A 20,057-nucleotide genomic window follows, 5' to 3' on the forward strand; every position below is an offset into this window, starting at 1 on the left:
CACACCACCACCACCACCACCACCACCACCATCACCACAACAACAACAGCAAAGTCAAGAACTTTATAAAACAACCCCAAAACTAACAAACAGTAAACAGGAAAAGTAAGATTAAGTCAACACAAAACAAGAAATTAGAAAGATGAAAACATTTTCAGAAGCAGACACGACACGAAAGAGAGGACGATGCTCCCGGGACGGACACGAGACACTATGGCCAAGACTCGCTTTCGCCTCGAGGTCACTGGGAAGAACAGGAACATCAGGATGTCACTACAACTACAACCTTCTGTAAGTTTTATTGTCATTGATGTGGGCCTATAGCAGCCGAGCAACACGCAAATTTTTATACTAGCATGAGCAGCTGCTGAAAACAGGAAAGGCAATGGGCGAGAGGAAGGTTAGTCTTCGGCTGCAGTAATTCGGTTTAAACTAAAACTGGTCACTTGAGGGTTGAAGGTGGGATCCAAGGTCATGTGGTTACTCGTGGAAGCAGACAGATGAGATAAAGATTGATTTACTTGAAAAGAAACACACAGAGCAGGAATTGCCTCTCATGCCTTGCGAAATTGTTGGTTTATGGGGGCAAGATGGGGAGGTGGGTCATGATGTATCTCCACAGTAAGCACCGGCGTCTGTGCGTCTGTGTGTGGTTTAAAATTCAGGCTATCCGCCTTGCATAGAATAGATACGAGTACGTTTCCTACTAATCCTACCTGTGGATGTTTTTCTTTTAACTCCTTCATGGAGACACCATTCAGATCGGGACGACCCCAATACATAGAATGGAGCAGACCGCTGTTACATCTTTTAAATCAAATGAGTCGATAAGGGTGTCACAACTTACAACAAATAGTCAGTGGGTACCCGGACTGTTTTTACTGATATTAATTCATTCTGCACTGAAGCCTCGTGCTGGATCCCATGCAGGTACGTGGATATTCTATTTTAATATAGTATAAAGCGCATAGAGCCTGCTGTTGAGCGGGGATATGCGCTATACAAATGCTATCTATTATTATTATTATTATTATTTATGTATAGGTCCTTAGAAACATGCAAATCTTTTGTTCATTAGCCCCTGGATGTCGTGGCATATGTTCATGGGCCAGTGGACCTGCATTTTAACTTTCATTAAGACTGTCTTCTTTACATTGGCGGCCTGGTTCAAATGATGCGAAGGTGTTAAAATGTGTTTTTGGAAAGGGGGAAGGGGTGGGGGGAGGAGAGTAGGGTTGGGGTCAATCTCTCCTGTATTATCTCCAACCCCATTCTTTCCCCTCCTCTTTAGTCTGCTTCACCCTATCTTCTTTCTGCCTCCTCCTCCTCCTCCTCCTTTCCTCATCTTTCTCTTGTTACCTGTATATTTTTGTTGCTCTCCTTTCATTAACCTTCCTTCTTCTATTCTTATTATCAGAGAGAAGGGAAAAGTACACAGTGCCAAAAATTCATTTTTTATTTTATTGCATTTTAAAACTGATATTTCACAAGATGTACAGCTTGAAAAACAGCATGTGCTAATCAATTTCTCTGAAACATGCAAACTAAAAAGAGCTAAAGGGTAAAGGCGTATTTTTTCATGCTCTTAATAAGTTAACTTTTGAGTAGGCCTACCTTGTTTTGTATTTTAATTCTGTACAAATTGATCTTGGGTTGAACATACCAAAAGTTACATTAAGTCCTGTTTACAAACATTAGTATAGGTTTATATCAAAATACTTTTCTGTTTTAGTTATCACAGAACTTCTTTGGAAAAAGATAACAAGCGATATACAATGTACACAGAATAAAGAAGTATCAAGACACAAACATTACCATAACTTGAGTTCATGTACACATGTTAAAATTCCAGACTTCTCTCATTCAATATTGTTTTTGAAAGAAATTCAAAATAATTTCAAAATTTGCGATCCCACATAAAATCATAATTAAGTTCAAACATAGCAAACATACTCACAGCTATAAGATCTGTCATTGTAATCTTGATAAAGACATAAAATAATATCCTCTACTAAATTGTTAGCAAAGAGAGAAAGTGCAATGAAAACCAAAATTCACTTTGCTCAAGCTTGGAAGTTTTCAGTCTATCTGGGGGTTGTGCTGGAACAAAAACTCCGCCTGAAAAGAAGCAACATTATTTGTAACATTTTGTTCCAAATGATAAGTGCATACAAGTTGTTACTACCTAAATTATGATATTGTTTTTCCCTTCCTAATCTCAAAATGATAGTCATAATATATATGACCAAGAGAAAGATAGAATAAGTGAATCTTATTTACCTTCCAATAAAGACATTTTTCTTTCAGTTTAAATCATATAAATCTAAGAAGATAAAGATAAAACTAATTTGTAATCAACAAGACCGTCATATCTAAGAGCAGCTCTTTGAATAACAAATAAAGTATTCCTAAATCGAATAAAAGAGTGACTTGTGCATTTTGTAGCCTACTTGTGTCAACCATACTCTGACTCTGAGAAAAACATGATCTATATTAACTGTGTGCGGTTTCTTTTATGTGAGACGTGGTAAAGGGAAAAAAAACAACTAACATAGATTCTAAAACAAAACATGACCCTGACTGAGAAAACTTTTAGGAAAGAACTTCTTCCTCATGTCACTAGTGCAAAGATTAGTAGGAAAAGACATCAGAAAGTAAAATATTAAATTAGAGATTTTGTAATATGCAAAAGTTGTGTATCAGAATCTGAGCACTTTTTTGCTACACTATGCATGTGCTTAGCTGAGAGCTTCCCAAGCAACATAATATGATGACTTGACTAATTCGCACTGATGCATCAATTGTTCATGTTCCTTGTGTCGATCAAATTCATAAATTCTCTGGCCTCTGTGACAAGGTAAGCAATGCTAAATGCTATCAAAAGAACTTAAACAGGCGAAACAAAGCAGAGCTCAGTAAACTGCTCATCAAAAGCAGCGAACTTACATGCAATTTTGTCTGTGGCAAACACAACACACTTGTTCATTTCACTAGCTTTCCAAGAGTGCCTATTTATAACTGAACTGTGCTGTACTTTTTCCAGCTGTTATAGCAGTGTTTACTGAGGCAGTAACCATAGTCTGCTAAACAAGGACAGACCGTTGAAACTAACATGAACTTACCAAATAGTCAATTGGGTCCTCTGGTCTGGACTTGCAGCAGTCAATGAGACCCTGTGTCAGTGTGGGCATCACATGTTTCATCAAATAGTTCCTCAGAGGGATAGACTGTGCTTCCAGCAATTCATATTCTTCTCTCTTCACTTCATTTAGACGTTGAGACTGGAAAAGTAAAAGAAGCAAAACAAGACGTGAGAGTTTGATTATCCATTATGTTTACTTTTAGAACTCTTCTGTGGCTGAAAAAAAAAAGAGTTGAAAAAAGACAAAGATGTTGGATGTTCCTTTTAAAATTCTAAGAAATACATATAATACAAAAATACATGACTCTGTTCACTTTATGTCCTTTGAGAACAAAAGAACAACAGTCTCTGTTAAAATGTAACTTTTCTTATTTATGTTGGTCTCATCTTTTACCTTCTAATTTTGAGTATTCAGTCAAAACACCAAAGTCAATTTTCTGGAAGAATTAGCTGAAAAGTATGAGCAAGGACCAAGTATATGTGACAGAAGCGTTTATCCAGTAAATTCCATTCCACAACTCTGATAAATATCAGCCTACCCATTCTTCCTGTCGTCTCCTCCTCTCCTGAAGTTCCTCTGCCTCCTTCCTTTCCTTCTCAGCCTTTTCCTCTGCTTCCCTTTTCACTCTTGCTTCTTCTTCCAGCCTTCTCATCTCTTCCAATTCTTCTGGGGTGGGTCCTGTAGTAAATGAGGAAAGAAAAACCCCCCACTCAATATGCAATTTCAGCATGAAGTCTTTTTCACAACTACTTGAAAAAAAAAAACACATTCCGAAAGGAACACTCTCAGTCATGAAGGAATCTGGTATCCCTCGTTTTATCTAAATTCACTGTCATAATCAAAGATAGATTATTTATTCTTTACTTTACATTTCGATACAGTTTTCCCAAAGCATACATTCAGACTTGAATATTGTGAATACAGGAAACAATTCCTTCAAGAACAACCGTAGTCACAATACTTGAGAAAATTGTCAAAGATCACCGTTCAGCCAAAAGAATATCTTAGAGAAAAACTATGAATCTCAGTTATTTTTTCTGATTTTGTTCAATCATGTTTACCTAAAACTGAACACGTTTCCATCTTATTTTAAGAAGTGCAAATAGAAGAGAACAGGTAAAATACACTATCATGCGCAACTGTTAAACAATTTATTCATTTTGGTGCCAAGTTCTTACCATAGTTTCTGGGGCTTCCAAAAATTTTCTTGATCTTCTCAGCAGTATCTTTCATCATCTCTGAGTTGTCCTTTGCCACATCTGAGAACAAAAAAAGAATAATAATTAATTTTGCTTGTCTTCATAGAAAGTATAATTCATTTTTTCCAAATTTTCTTCCCTCCACAAAGCATAAAGGTAATACTTAAAAGCAACATCACAATTGGTCCTATCTCTGGACCAACAAGTAGCAGAGAGCTATTTATACTTCATCAAAATATTCTTGTCGGTTTTTGTGGGGAACTTGATGCTTTCTCTTTTAGGCATTTTTTAATCATGGCATTGATTCTGAGCAGATTCTTCCCCCCCCCCCCTTCCCAAACTCTTCCACCCTCATACTTTTTTCCCTCCTTTTGCAACCATACACTACCGGGATAACCCACCTATTTTCTCTGGATGGAACTCAAGCTCATCAAAGTAGTTGAGCACTGTATCATCCTCTGTGTTGGTGTTCCTGTAGTCTGTGAGCCGACGCAGCAGCTCTTTCTCCGTGTTGTGTGTGTTGGTCACCACCGACTCCGGCAGGTTCATCACACGCTGCTTCAGGAAGTCATCCACGGCCTCCAGGTTGATGACAAATTCTGGCATGATGGTTTTATCGAAGCTAGCCTGTCCTTCTGCCGCCTCTTCCTCATCTTCTTCATCTACAAAGGAACAAATGACATCATGCATGATGGAAAAATGTGTAAAGTAAATGAAAATGTACACTGACACAAATGAGAGACTCTTTTTTAGTTTAGTTTTAGTAGAGGTTTTACGGCTGTCAACACAAAATCACAGGGACGTCACAACTGATGATGCTCAAAAGTAGACAACAACCATTTGTGCACATTGAACACAAACACAAATATCTATAATAATACATTTAAAAAGAAAGGAAAAGAAAGAAAGGAAACTCAGATTTTAACAAGGAAAACAATTATAAAATGTTGGAGAAAATATCAAAGAATAGAGAAAGAAAGAGTTAGCCGAAGAGGCACAGAACTATTGCCGATCAACTGCAGGCAAAAAAGCACTGAAACATGATGTAACTGTGGCAGAAAGTCAGGCAGACAATCGTTAAATGTAGTCTAAGAAAGTCCTTCTTTAACTCATTCGCTACGCCGAGCCGTGGGGGTCGGCGCGGCTCAAGTGCCGTCAGTACGTTAAGCCGCCCCCGGCGGCTCGAGAACCGTCGTTCAATTTTAGCTTGGTTTCTATTCCAATCCACTTATCCATGTTAAAATAAAGGTCATAATATAATGTTGACTTCCGGGTCAAGCGTTTCCACCGAAAATCGGAAGTTTTGATTCAGTTTTGAAACATGATTTCGTAGTTTATTCGACTTTGTTTTATCGCGAAGCCCAAATTATAGCCCAGACACCAGTCTTAGTACTTTTACACAACAAAATGTATAATTATTTTGCTCACTAAAGAAGTGTAGGACTCTTCTTTATAATATTGATACTATTGGACGCAAATTGCCGGTGCACTGTAATTGAGAAATCAATATTTGAGTGCTAGATCTAGGCCTAGATCTAAATAGTCAAAATATTTTTTTCTCCCTAAAATCACTACTTTTGGGTGAAATTAATAAAAAAAATACCACTCAAGACATGTATAGGTTTATTCCAAGTGCAATTCTGAATAATTCCATATAAGTTACGCGTATTTTTTTCTGTTTGTGATCCTTTTTTCAAAATTATTTAAAAAATTATTTTTTTTCAATATCGGATGTTATGATCCAAATGTACAAACATTATGGAATGTATGTAAATAACTGCACATTTTTCAATATTTTCCTGTTCTATATACAGTTATGGTTATTTTGAGGTATCATTTGACTAGGTGCAAACATGTTTTTTTAGCTTCACCTGAGATTATACATTTTTTATTTTCCAATTTTATCCGCATCCAATCAAAATTGTGTTGCATAATCGCCTCTTACAAGAACCAAAGTTGAAAAATACGCAAATAAATAATGTAGGTGTATTCTACAAACCATACTGAAAATGTTGGTATATAACATGTTGATATTTATTTGAATTTATGGCCCCAAAGACCTGCGAACTGCGCACTAGTCATCATCTCATTTCGCCCTCCCGAAAAGAATTCGTCCACAAGCCGAAAATAATACGTAGCGAATGAGTTAAGACACAATGTCCTTCCATAAAATCCCAGGATAATAACCAACAGTGGGTAAACAAGTTGCATTGGATTTTTAAAAATACAGAAGCTGCTTTAGATATATGAATCTTTATATTGAAAAAAAGGGAAACAAAACATTTTGATATTGTAAGGGAAACACAAGCCTTCCACGATTTAAACGTGATGAGCAGACTAGTATACAGAAATACAAATAAATCTGCCTAAAATCTGATATCATGATCAAAGGTGCAGGGACTATAAAAAATTGTCAAAGCAACTACAATCTCTCTACTATCATACAAGGCCAAGATGAAAAATGAAATCAGTGCTGTAATAAATCCAAAACGTACTAGCAAACAATTCCTTTGCTTGGGAGAGGGTCTTGGGGTATCCGTCCAAGATAAACCCCTGATTCTGGCACGGCATGGCCTTGAGACGGTCCCGCAAGAAGCGGATGATGAACTGGTCCTCGATGCGACCTCCGTTGTTTTCTTTGCTCTCATTGATCTGGTCCAGGAGTTCCTGGGCCTCCTGGGCTCCGCTGTCCTCCTCCTCCTCTGTGTCCTCCTCATCGGAACGGCGTGTCTTTGCTTGCTGTAGGCATAAGACAAGATAAAGTACATTAACATAAAATAAGGTAGAGATAAGACACACTAAGATAAGATGAGACAAAATACGAAATTAAACTTTGGTTTTTTTATAACTTCAGAAAGTATATTTAAAAAATCAGTAAAACAACAATGATTACGGTAAGATAAGATAAATATTTTTAATCCATACTAGAGAATTTTGATTAAAATTGGGAAGCAGAAAAACAAGAAAATGTGAGAAACATGTATGGCCATGATTCAATGACTAACGTATACAATACCAATTGAAATGTTCAAGAACATTCATCAACTCTGAGCTGTACTAATCTTATCTTAAGTCCAGCCAAGCTGGCATGCAGCTGCTTATGCTAATGGCTGTCAGAAAATGTTAGTGTCAGAGGTTGGGATCTACACCCTGTCACAGTATCTTGAGGTTTTTTTCTTTGAGGTTGAAAATACAAGCAAAACTGTCTAAGACAGACACCCATTGTTGAGGAAAAAAGGGGCCATATTAGACAGGCGGTCATCTTGCACAGTGTCATTGTAATAGAAAAAATACACAAGAGAGGAAATAGGAGATGGCCATTTGTACAGGTAATTGTCTTAATATACAAGTGTCCGTTATTTGTTGGAACTCAACATACTACAACAAAGGAGAGAATGAGTAACAAGAAATAGTCCTCACCAAGCCCTCCAACTCCTCGTCAATGACCTCCTTGATCAGGATGTGATGAAGTTTGTAGAATTCACACAACTGCTTCGTCACCGTGGTCTTCCCTGAGGCGGGGGGACCTAGGATCACTGCTCGGAGGGGCTGAGAAAGGAGAATACAATATTTTTTAAATTCCAAGACTTTTGCCCATAATTGAATGCTTTCATTGCTAGCCACTTTTACAACAATGAAGTTACGTTTTACAGCTTTGGAGTCCCTCCATGACTAAAACAGTCATCATGAGAAGCATTTTTTTTCTTTAAAAAAAAACGTTATACTGAATTTGTTTCTTTTTCCCCAAAACACTATGTGTGGCCTTTTGTGTCTGGACAGACAATCTTAACACAGTATGCATGACACAGCTTTGCCTCTGCAGTCGACATTAAGGAAGTAGACAGTTCAAGAACTGCTTCCCTCCCTTCAGATCTTGACAGTCTTGATATGTGCCGATGGAAAAACTTAGTTGATATGATTAGAATCAAGGAAAGTATAAGGGCATGTCTTACTATTTTCATTTTTTATTACTCTTTTTTTTTTGCTTTAATATACTAGACACAAATGTCATTCTGAAGACCCTTCCAAAAAGGGGGTTTTACTATATTATTTTTGACTAGACCAGAATCTTGGTTGACAGATTGACCTAAAAGAGAGCTGGACCAAAGACAAAGAAGATAAGGAGAAAAAAATGATATCCTTTCACAGTAAACAGTGTAACATAATATGAGTGTCACCTTACTTAAAAGAGGTGTAGGGTATACTCTTAGCAGGATATCAGACACCTAATACTCCAGCCTGCTTGAGGATGTTATGTCAGTAGGGAGACTGCGACATAAGAAACAAGGAACAAGAAAGGAAAGGAGAAAAAACCCCACAGATGAACATCTACCATTTTCAAACTGATTATCAGTTAAGTTATAAAGATTTATGTAAGTGCCTTACTTATTACAGAAGAAATTTTGCTGATTTTAAAAATAAAGAAACATAGTAACACTCACAAAGTAAAGGATTTTACGAGAGAAGAGGAAAATACTTGTACCTGAAGGCTTCTAGAATCTTTGTACTCCTTGATGATTGGAATAATGTTGTCAATGATGCCTGCTTCAGATACCCAGCTGATGTGCATGTTTTCCTTCACAAATACTGAATCCATTCGCAGGTTCACCAGCAGCATATCAAAGTCAGCTTGCTGAAAAAGTTCATTTCTATTTGTTAATCTATCTTGAAAATAAAGAGATTATAATGAACATGAACCAAATTTCTACTCTAAGGACACAAATGGTCTAGGTATTATAGAAAAGTTAATTAACATGACCCTGTATGCAGATATATGGTCCATGATTTGGTTTACTTGTACGTCTTACATGTTTCATATATATATATACCAGTGAAGATAAGCCTGTACATGTGTAAATGAAGTTTCAAGAAATCTATGCTTCACGCTCTGCACTGATGGACGTATGTTTTCCTATGAATGAATGAGTTCAAAATATCCTTCACTAAATAAAGTCAAATTGGTTGAGAACAGACAAAAAAAACTTTACATACTGTGAAGCTTAATTCACTTTTCATATTTTCAGACATTTTCTCTGTTTAGTTGACCTTCTTTCATACAGCTAATTTAAACACACTGACTTAGTTTTATATGCACTAAGCTTCAGTTGTATGCAGAAAAGGTGAAATGGCAACATCGCTAAAAGTATGACTCACCTCAATGTCTTTGCTAAGAAGAGCCTCCTCTTTTGTGATTTGCTTCAATTTGCCTGAGCCCAAGTTCTGACTGACAACCTGGTTGAGTAAAAAAAAACCCAAAAAGCATTTCAGAATCAATCAAGAAAAAGCATTTGCTGTTCTTTAAGGTAAGCATTATCATCTCATTATATTTTTGTTATGCAATATCCTTTACTTAGTAATTTGCTCATCATGAGTTTTGGCAACATTCAATTTTGAGTGTGGTGAATGTCAATACAGACATGACAAAAGTAAATCAAGCTCTAATGGAAGTAGTCTAACAAAATCATATTTACCCTAACAATCTCCTCCAGTGTGTTCTGAGCATCATCTTTGGCAATTATGTACCTCACTTTTGGTCTCGCATCCGCCACATTCTGAATGACACTGCAGAAAATGACATGCCATTGTAACACATATACAATCGAAATTGTCTACAATGGCCACCCATTGTCAAGGAGAAAAGCAGTTGTCTTAATCAGGTGAACATCTTACACATTATAATGTTACAAAATATGCAAAGGGGGAAAAGGGAAGTGGTCATTTGTACAGGTGATTGTCTTATACAGGTTGCCGTTAGCGCAGGTTCGATTGTTCGACTATTGATATCAATCAAATTCTAAAGACAGAAGGACAAAATAAAAAAATGAAACATCATTCAACAGCAGTATTGCCTTAATAATATTATGTTTCGCGGGTTCATTTTCCTTTCCAAAACACTATAAAGTTATGTAAGAAGCAGGACTTGAAGTCAAGTGGGTGTAAAACGAAGAAAACTCCTGGGGAAAAGAATTAAATTCAAGAATACCCTATTAGGTCTTTGAACTACAGCAATCTGCATCATAGTTCAGTCTGATATGACTGAGATAGTGTTGTGCCTCAAGAATAGCTTTCGAAAACTGACTTGAAAAAAAGAGCTTCAATAGTTCATAACGATTGTTGAGATTTTTATACTCAGCACTTATAGATCCTCCCTAGTAGAATGACCAAGAAACACTTACGCAGCAAGATCTTTGATGTGGATGGTAGGAACAATGTTTGTCCCATCACCAAAGCACTGCAGCTGTGGGGCATTGTGCCAGGCAGACTGTAGGGATGGTAAAAGTTAGTTTATCAATTTAATTATCAAAACTGTCACTTTGTTTTTTAAAATGAAAATTTCAGGGGATTTCACACAGACATGACAAGTACTGTCCCTGATCTTCCAGGGTTACATTCAAATAAGTCCAGTGCAAATTGAAAAAAAATATTCAAAATAATAAACATTAGAGGAATCCAAAGAAATTATTTTAAAATTATGTTAATTGGCGTGTAGCGCTTAAGCATATAATAAATTTCATTACAATGACCTACTTACTAAAGGAAAAAACAAATTTACTGACCTTGAACAAATAGTGAAAGATGTTTTCCTCAGCTCCGTATGTCAAACCAGAGCAAATGACATAAGTCACAAGTTTGGCCTTATTCTGCAAAGACAAATAATGTAGGATCAAATTAAATCGTCAGTGTCCATTCTTAAATAAATTCAATTCAAGTTTCTCCATTACACTTGAAATATCCCCATGATATTCTCTTTACTTACTACAGTATTATCAGGACACATATGCTGAATGGGCCTATATCTTTTCACCAGCACACTGTTGCAATTGTTTTTGTGATAAGTCATTCACTGTCTACTGAAATTAAATATTATATAGGGGATGCATACCTTGCATGGTCACATTACATAAATGAAAACATAAAGAAATAACTTTTAAAATAAAATCATGATACTGTGTTTGGGAAGCTTGCAGCTTATTATAAAGGCTTGAAACATCAAAAAGAAAACAGAACAGGTAGACACTTTGTAAATATATATTTTATATTTTCTCTGATCCAGATCTTAAAGTCACTATAAAGCATTGGCAAAATTGTAAAGAAATGTATTTCTACAGTATTTTACAAGTGATATACCTATTAAGAGAGAATGACAACTGAAACCCACCCCCCAACATAAGTAAAATAAAATAAAATAAATTAATAAATTAATGAATAATTAAATAAATAAATACATAGATATAAATATGAATGAATGAATGAATGAATGAATGAATGAATGAATGAATGAATGAATGAATGAATGAATGAATGAATGAATGAAATATTAACAATAAATTAAGAAAAATTAATTATAATTCAATACAATGAAGGTTATAGGAATTTCAGTCACACACTTATTATTAGGAAGGACACATTTATTATCTATACGTGTTGTACGTTAGATCTGAGGAAAATGTAGGTACATTTGAAACTCTCTCTGATTCGAACAAAATATAAGGGGACGCTGTTCCCATTTGTAGACACTTCACACTAACGCTATAGACTGCCAACTTTATCAGAACAGACAGCCAACTTTATTAGAAAGTTATATTGTGTTGTCAACATTGTTTTGGTTTGTGCATTTCCCTGTTCAATGGCTCGTACGAATCCGAGTATGTTATTTCCAAAGATTACATCATTTACCAGATGTCGTAAAAGACACAGACAATGCCTGGATGCCGACTGACTATCCATGCAAATATTTATGGCTTTCAAAAATGTATTAATAAACCTTATACAGCGACAAAAACTCAAAACAAAAACCAAAAAAACCCAAAAAAGAACCTAAACAAAAATTACCGTTTTTCCCAGCTTGATAACAGTTTTCTCAGCACTGATATGTTCCTTGAAGTTTGGGTGAGGCTTGCGTCTGCGATAATCATCTTCCGTGAAAGGAATTTCGGGATCATCCTGAAAAATTAGAGACGTGATGTGATTATCACACTATCAAACCCAAGCAGAGAAGATAAGCCCACAAAAAAGAAGTAGGCCTACTGATGCTTATTTACCCCTGCAAAACTTACAGTAGATATAAGTAGGCCTACATGGTGACCTTTAACCACAGGAGCACAACATAATGTATTTGAAATGAGATTATAGTAAAATAGTTAACTATTTGATTTCAGGTTGTTTTTTTAGTTCATATATACCAACAGATTTGAAACACACAAAAAATATATATTTGTCAAATACTCATACTGATGAGTGCATAACTAATTGATGCACAATAAAAAAACCCAGAGAAACAAAACAAACTCTTAATTTAACCAGTACCAGGTTTTAAAAAAAGCCAGTAATGATTTGCAATACTTACAGGGTCCAAAGGTTTACTCTTTGCCCATGTCATGCAGGAGGAGATTAAGATAAACATCTTTGATTTATCGATTTTCTCAAGGTCTGAGTGCATTTCTGTAGAGGGAAGAGCAGATGATATAGCTTTTTAATAAAACATTTCTATACTTGACAATAAAAATAAATAGCAGATTTTAATTTCAATTGGGTATTGACTGTATTTTGCTCAAAGCAATGGTGAATTTTTAAACAATTCAAATAGTTGGGTTTTTTTTTACATAACAGTGCAAGGTCTATGTATTTTTTGAACGAGGAAAAACATCCCAACTGGGGAGAGTGTTGCTACCCCAAGTGCATAAACTAGTAACCATTTTCACCAAGATGCCTACAATAGAGAAAAAAATTCAAACAATTACAATGAAACTCGGATAAAACGTACGTCACGTCTGACCTTCAAATGAGAGCCATTTTCGTTTCTTTAATGCCATACTGAAGAAATGTTGGAAAATTCTAAGAATTTACATTAAACTCTACTAAGCATATATTGTGTGAAAGGGACGATTCATTTAAAGGCACGTCTGTGTCATCTATCATCCATAACGTACTGTTTGTTAAACATTCCAGCGGGCAATTCATTGCGTAAATCTTTGACAAAACTAGCTTATGATTGTTATATTGCTCAGTAGCCGGGGGCAAAAAATGACTGACGCGTTTGTATCTCTACAGACGTTCCACCCCCAAACTGCTTGTGCCCCCTTCCCCCCACCCAGACACACACACCACACAGTCACTTTTGCTTACCGCCCATCCAACCCCGACACACGGTAAGACATGTGAGCCTGTTTTCGTATGAAAGAAGACCACTGATTTGTAGCATAAGATCTGAACAATAAGCTACACGAATAATGGTTTGCGATGCAGGTGTCATGGATGGTTTCCAGGAATAGTTAAGGTTCGGTGCGAGAAAAAAATGAGAGAAGCAATGAAAGCGGGGGCTGTTCATCCTGCAAGCAACTTCGTTGAATCCGAGCTTGCTCATTTATGTGTTCGAGGAATCAAAATTATTTTTTATGGATTTTGCGCATTTAAGCAAACAGGGAATCCTACTCCTTTAGTTGATCCAAGTTTTCGTTGAATCTGAGTTTGTTGAATCCGAGTTCCACTATATAATGCTCGCCAAAATGGCAGTCTCCTTCTAATCCTATATATGAGAAATAAGTTCAGCAAAACTTTGTATTAACATCCCAATAACTTTATCATTTCATCTCTTCCCTGACTTCTTAATATCATACCCTTTCCACTAAAAGGATTTTTGCGTAGAAAAAGCTGTCCTTGAATAAGTACCCCATTCCATTACAAAAAGACAAAATAACCGAAGACTGTGCGTACAAATAGTGCTATAACAATTGATTATTATTTCACATTCTCTCCATACCTGACACAGCCCAAACAGCTTCATCAATCTGATCTGGATCTTCGGTGATGTCATAGATGATAATATCACACTCTACCAGATACTCATACAGTTGATCCTTGTTCTCAAACTGAGGACATTGTAAATTTACTATAAGACAGACAATATAAACCATATTATAAAAATTGTTTCTATTATAGCATCATACAACTATTGCTAAGGAAGAGCTCTTTCACCAAAATAATCATGCATCTGAAGGTGAATATGTTTATACATTCTTTTTTTTATGGGGGAGGAGGAACTATCTATTAATGTGTATAGAGATTATACTTCTGGTGGCACCGACCTTTACGTCAATTTTTAAAAGAAACCAGAAATTCTTCAGACCTCAAATTTAAACGTTCAAATTCATTATTTCTAAGAACATGTTGTAACCAGACTTTAATAATTTTGAACGTAAGAACTTATAAAGTTATAGGTTTTGATAACAATGTATCATTATGAAATGCACCAGAATTAAGGCATTTTTACGAATTCCACGTTAAAAACAATGTAAACGTCCCTCCTTCACTAAAGGCTCAAAGCTGGTCAGTCAGCTTAGGCTGACAGTGTAACACACCATTTAGGTGGATGGTCACTTTGTGTGTCCTTGAGAAACACGATAATCCTAGCTGAAAAATAGGGTGCTGTACAGTGGCGACCAGCAATTGTGTGTGGATTGTGTACGATTGTGATATTGTGTATTATTTGTGCATTTATGTATTTGTGTGCGTACATACACCATTGCAAAACAAATTTCCCAAGGTGATCAATAAAGTGGAATTTAATCATGTTATTTTTATGTAGTGGATATTCTAAAGACACACGTATTCAAAAACATGTTTTCCAGATTTTGATGAAACCGAAATTCACAAAATCCAGGTTTTAGTGACACCCCCCCCCCCCCCCCACCCCATCCTCTATATCCTCTTTTTCAAGCAATTGTTTTTGGAAAATAAAAAGCAATTATTTCAAGGTAAACACTTCAACTGCTGGAGAAAACTCTCATTCTTTGGATAGTATGACTACAAAGAACAACTGAAAAATATTAGCTTCTATCATCTTACAAGGATCAGTTCCTTAGCAAAGTCTGGCTTTTGTTTTTCCCTGTCCTTGACAGTTCCAACAATTTCATAACATCCCTCTCTGCTTTTCTCCATGATGGAGCTGCTAACTGACTGGTTGTCTTCATCTTCCTCTGCTTCCTCAAGGCTTGCACCAACAACACACCGAGACAGGAACTGAAAAGCAACACAAGATTGTTTTAAGTAAATTAAATTGAACTTGAAAATGTACATTAGTATCAGTAGGCCTATTCCACATTTTCACTAATTCAGGGATGAGTTCATGGAACACTATGAACCAGCAAAAAAAAAGAGACCATAACATGTAAAAATCTTCTAAGAACAGAGTTGATGAGCCAAGATACTTAGTTAAATCAGCATCACTGAAGGGTTTATGTTATATGAAGATGAAGAAAACAAAAATAAATTACAGTCACTGATTTAAACATTTATCTAGCAGGATTTGAAACAATGATTATTTGGTGCATTTCTGTACAAAACCCACATGAAAAAACCTGCACAGAGACTGAATATCACGTCACTGGTTTTTATGCATACATAAATCAAAATGAGCACCAATATTATTATGTGAGATATCTATGCAGTGGCTATAAGTTATAAACTTATCCATAATCTTGATTTCATCCTTCTCTCTACCCTTTTCATAAATGGCAGTTGTCAACTCCTCAACCTTTTTTTTAATACAGATCAATCACAAACAGGTATAAATCTTAAACCTATGTGCGCTTGTTGATTTGCCCTCTACCCTGTAAAATGTTATCATTTGTTATTATTTCAACGTAAGAAGCAGCTCCATTCATGATCTAAGGTCCAGATGCATACACCAGAATCATATCTGCAGACGTGAAATAAATAATAATGAAAACTGAAGTAATCTACCTCTTTGTCAGCATAGGAAGCAGCCTCTAAAGGGTACTAGATCTGGCTAGTGGTAGTTGTAATGCTTCCTTCCCAGGTCCTCCCAACCTTGTTTTATGGTGCCAAGACCAGGACAGTGTACTAAAGACATGCCATGATGCTGGGTTTATGTTCCCCGATAAGTATATTTCTGCACCTCGCCTTCCATTCGGTCCCGTATCATTCCGGCCTTGGCTCGGCGCACAAGCGCCCAGCATCATCCATTGCTGTGATGACCGGGTCCCGTATTCCCGCAGCTCAAGTGTGTGTGCATCAGTCTGCTTGAGTTTGTGTGCGTGGTGGCCTACTTCTAAAATTGCTTGCGTTGGTTTGTAACCAGGGCGTACCTCTCATTCAAAACACGACAAGTTGGTAGCTCAAATATGTTCTTCCAATAAAATTACAATAAATTGACCAACTTAGACATGAGGAGCTCGAAAGGATAGCCAGGAAATTAGACTTTCATTATTTTCTATACAAAATCTTTCAAAATAAGCTTGATTTTATATAAAATGATATATATATATTAGGCCTACCTGATAAAAGTAGGCCTAAGCATATTTGATAGTTTTGAATACCACTGTGCAGGTAAAAAGAAAAATCTGAGAGCAAAACATTCAGAAATTGACCTACATTATTTCCATTTGAACTCTTATAGATCGTTCAAAACAACAAAAGAGCGTCTAAAAAGGTTACTCGAATGAGCGTAACTATTACACCTACTCTTATAATGACTTATCAGCTGGTGAGAGGGGGTTATTCATGTGTTCATAATACTTTATAATTATAGAAGCTATAAGAGACAGAGCGTTATTTTCATAATTGATTGACACGTACTCTCACAATATTCAGGGCGAAAACATACATTTCGCGGGCAGCTCGCAGTATACACTAAACAGTTAACACAGTGAGTGACCCCGGTGGCCTGCCAAAATGTCCATATGGTAAGAATAATAGCTGATAGATGAGACGACAGACGCAGGATAGTATAATCATTTCCATATGAAATGCCTCAGGAGAATTCTTAGTATAAAATGCAGAATACCGATTAAGCTCTCAAAAGAGCAAATGACGAGAATCTGTTTACTAGCTCTATAAACGACTCAATTTTTAAAAAATGCCAGATTTCAGAATCCAGAAGGCAGTATTTTATTTTGAACTGTCCTCAGGGAAACATGGAGGCGCACCTCAAAAAAATTTTTTTAAGCGCTACAAGGACAACCTGAAAATGTCTCTGCGGAACTTCAACATAAAACATGCCATACCCAGAGCCTACCTTGACAGACTCGGATGGAGAGCAGCAGTCACAGTGGGCAGCAAATAAATCATATAAACTTCACGAATAAGAAATGTTAAAAATAAGAGAGTAAGTCCACAAGCTGAACACATAGGCCTATATACACAAAAGGAGCTTCGAAATGTTCAACAAACTGTGGTAAACTTTTCTCTGCCACTTACCAGGGCCAGGGCATGGCCATGGCTGAGGAGTTTTATTGAATTTATTGGTAATTTTGAAGCGGTTAACCTATCCAAGCTTACTGGTATTGAATAAAACGCGTCAATTTTTATCTTCACACAAAATAAAGTTTTTACCTTTCCGATGTTTTTGCCCTGGAAGCTATCCAGGTGGTTTATAAATATCTTTTTGCTCTTAGGCTTCTCCGCTGCGTCTTCGGCGCTCGCCATTTTGTTTAAGATGTTGCTATGAACGACGTTCGTTTCCGGTTCAGCCAGTTAGCCAGGACTTCTCATGTGGATTGAGGATAAAGTATTTTTTATTTTCGAACCGAAATAATAATAATTATTTCAAGATGCCTGAAAGAGATTGTGAGATCTGTGTGGATTCATTTTAAATATGTATTTGTTTTATTTTTTTAACTTGTTAGTCATTTATTATTAGAAGATCATATCCTCTGAACACTGTGTTAGAGAGGTAGGCTACTGGTATGTGTGAACTTGGCAATGTTTCTGAGCGTTGACCATAGATCACAGAATTCTACACTTATAGAAGCGGAACTCCCTCTTCGCGATCGCCGATTCGCTGTGAGGAATTGAAACTAAAACATGGCGGCCGGTTGAGGGCACCTTTGGCTGCGCCGCACAGCGAGGCTTCGCGTTGCTATGCACGCTGATGCTAGTGGTAGGGCTTGGAAGACACCTTACATCAGTATTTTAAAACTTTCTTCGAAGAGGAAATATAGTGAGATAGTCTAGTACCTTTTTATTATGTCATAATTGGCAATGTTACAATGTTTTTGTATTTGTATTGTTGGTTTGTTGTTTTTTAAAATGATGGGATGGGATCTAGAATCTAGATCTAGATCTCTGGATCTACTAAAGACCTTCACAATCACAATACACTTGATAATAACACTAATTATGAACATTAATTCTGTTGGCAAAATATCTAGATATAGTCTTGATTAGTACTAGATCTACGATAAGGGGACGCTGACAGTAACATGCTCACTACAATAATATTGTCATTAAACTTAAGGCCATCCAAAGCAAGCAAAAAAAGAACAATATAAGCCTTTTCTCCAATTTACTAGAAAGAGATAAATAAATTGAGCTTATATTGAGGAAATGTATTATTTTTCACTTTAAGAATTCATTTCTGTGTTTGCACCAGTAGTGTGTACAACAACATATGCTTTGTTTAAAGCACGTGCAAGTCTAACAATTAATACAAGAGATTGGAGAATGTGTCGGTTGCACAAAAAATACATAGGCCTATTGTACATGCTCCCAAAAACACAAAAATGCAGAAAAGGCCTCAAAATATTGGTTTACACATAAAAGCCAATAATGCAAAACAAAGTAAACAAGAGTGGAACTGGCATAATAATATGTTTCCTGAATATATGTTCAAAGTCATTTTCTGTGCGTTGGGAGTGTGATTTCTAATGCATGAATGATAGGCTCATTTAGATGTGATAATGAAGAAACTTGTGTCTACAGTCACAACAGAAAGAGTTCCATGGCGAGTGATCACTAGTCAAGGATTTCAGAGCTGTGTGCATTTTGAGAAAAATGTATCCCCATACCCTGGATCACATGTCGAGGGGATGGGCTTGTCCCTCTGTAATCCCCGCACACAGTAAACAAACACATATTTTTGAACACGAATAAGAAAAAATAAGTGGTCTCTTGTTACGGATCAAATTGAAGTCCTGTTTCAATTCGATTAATTGATAAAAGTGCGTATCGCAATGCGTTGGCCACCCCTGCCCTATATGCCCTATGCTATTTAATAAATACATTTGTCAGACCTGGAATCTTTAATGCCCGCACACAGTAAACAAGCACACATTTTTGAACACGTATAAGAAAAAATAAGTGTTGTCTTGTTATGGATCAAATCGAAGTCCTGTTACAACTCAATTAATTGATAAAAGCGTGTATCGCAAGGCATCGGCTAACACAGCACTATTACGCGATTTTATAAATACATTCATCAGATCTGGAATCTTTAATCTTTAATTTTTAATCCCCGCACACAGTAAACAAACACACATTTTTGAACACGTATAAGAAAAAATAAGTGTTGTCTTGTTACGGATCAAATCGAAGTCCTGTTACAATTCAATTAATTGATAAAAGCGTGTATCGCAAGGCATCGGCTAACCCAGCACTATTACGCTATTTTATAAAAGCAAGTGTAGAATTCTGTGCCATAGATGTACACTATAGACTATAGTGACTACAGTTTAAAAGAGGGTAACTCTATGGCGTTGACACAGAGACTCTTACTTAAATACTCTCTGGTTGACACTACAACACAAGATAATAGTTCTAGGCCTTTTAACACCAATTAGGCTAATATCTAAAAGTTATACGTTTGCAATCCCCGACCCGTCGAACTATTGATGTACAATATAAATGTAGACCTATTAATTCGTGTCTTTTCACCTTTTTTGCGCGCGCCGTGTGTGTGTGTGTGTGTGTGTGTGTG

The 20,057-nt window shown here is 36.4% G+C and overlaps 1 protein-coding gene across 1 annotated transcript; it reads right to left on the reverse strand.

Annotated features, from left to right (window-relative positions):
* Nucleotides 1-1,441: 1,441 nt before the first annotated feature.
* Nucleotides 1,442-18,114, reverse strand: LOC101860998 (adenylate kinase 7). The gene is made up of 17 exons (XM_005107098.3): nucleotides 17,696-18,114; nucleotides 15,188-15,361; nucleotides 14,103-14,211; nucleotides 12,690-12,784; nucleotides 12,176-12,286; nucleotides 10,900-10,983; nucleotides 10,519-10,604; nucleotides 9,814-9,904; nucleotides 9,497-9,574; nucleotides 8,826-8,975; nucleotides 7,763-7,891; nucleotides 6,838-7,081; nucleotides 4,744-5,004; nucleotides 4,322-4,402; nucleotides 3,682-3,821; nucleotides 3,123-3,281; nucleotides 1,442-2,118 (listed from the first exon to the last, which is right to left on the reverse strand). Exons 1-17 carry the CDS (start codon nucleotides 17,786-17,788, stop codon nucleotides 2,080-2,082), a joined length of 2,124 nt encoding a protein of 707 aa, XP_005107155.1. The 5' UTR covers nucleotides 17,789-18,114; the 3' UTR covers nucleotides 1,442-2,079.
* Nucleotides 18,115-20,057: the final 1,943 nt, after the last annotated feature.

Source organism: Aplysia californica, unplaced genomic scaffold (genome assembly GCF_000002075.1).
Source record: "Aplysia californica isolate F4 #8 unplaced genomic scaffold, AplCal3.0 scaffold00575, whole genome shotgun sequence".
Lineage (NCBI taxonomy): Eukaryota > Metazoa > Mollusca > Gastropoda > Aplysiida > Aplysiidae > Aplysia > Aplysia californica.

What these genes read in the sequence shown, in the direction of transcription:
- LOC101860998 (XM_005107098.3), bottom strand. Translation starts at nt 17,788, where the DNA reads ATGGCGAGCGCCGAAGACGCAGCGGAGAAGCCTAAGAGCAAAAAGATA. An exon ending in ACGAGGAGTTGGAGGGCTTG is followed by an intron (nt 7,082 to 7,762) that starts GTGAGGACTATT and finishes TTATGCCTACAG; the next exon opens with CAAGCAAAGACACGCCGTTC. An exon ending in TGGAAGCCCCAGAAACTATG is followed by an intron (nt 3,822 to 4,321) that starts GTAAGAACTTGG and finishes CATTTACTACAG; the next exon opens with GACCCACCCCAGAAGAATTG.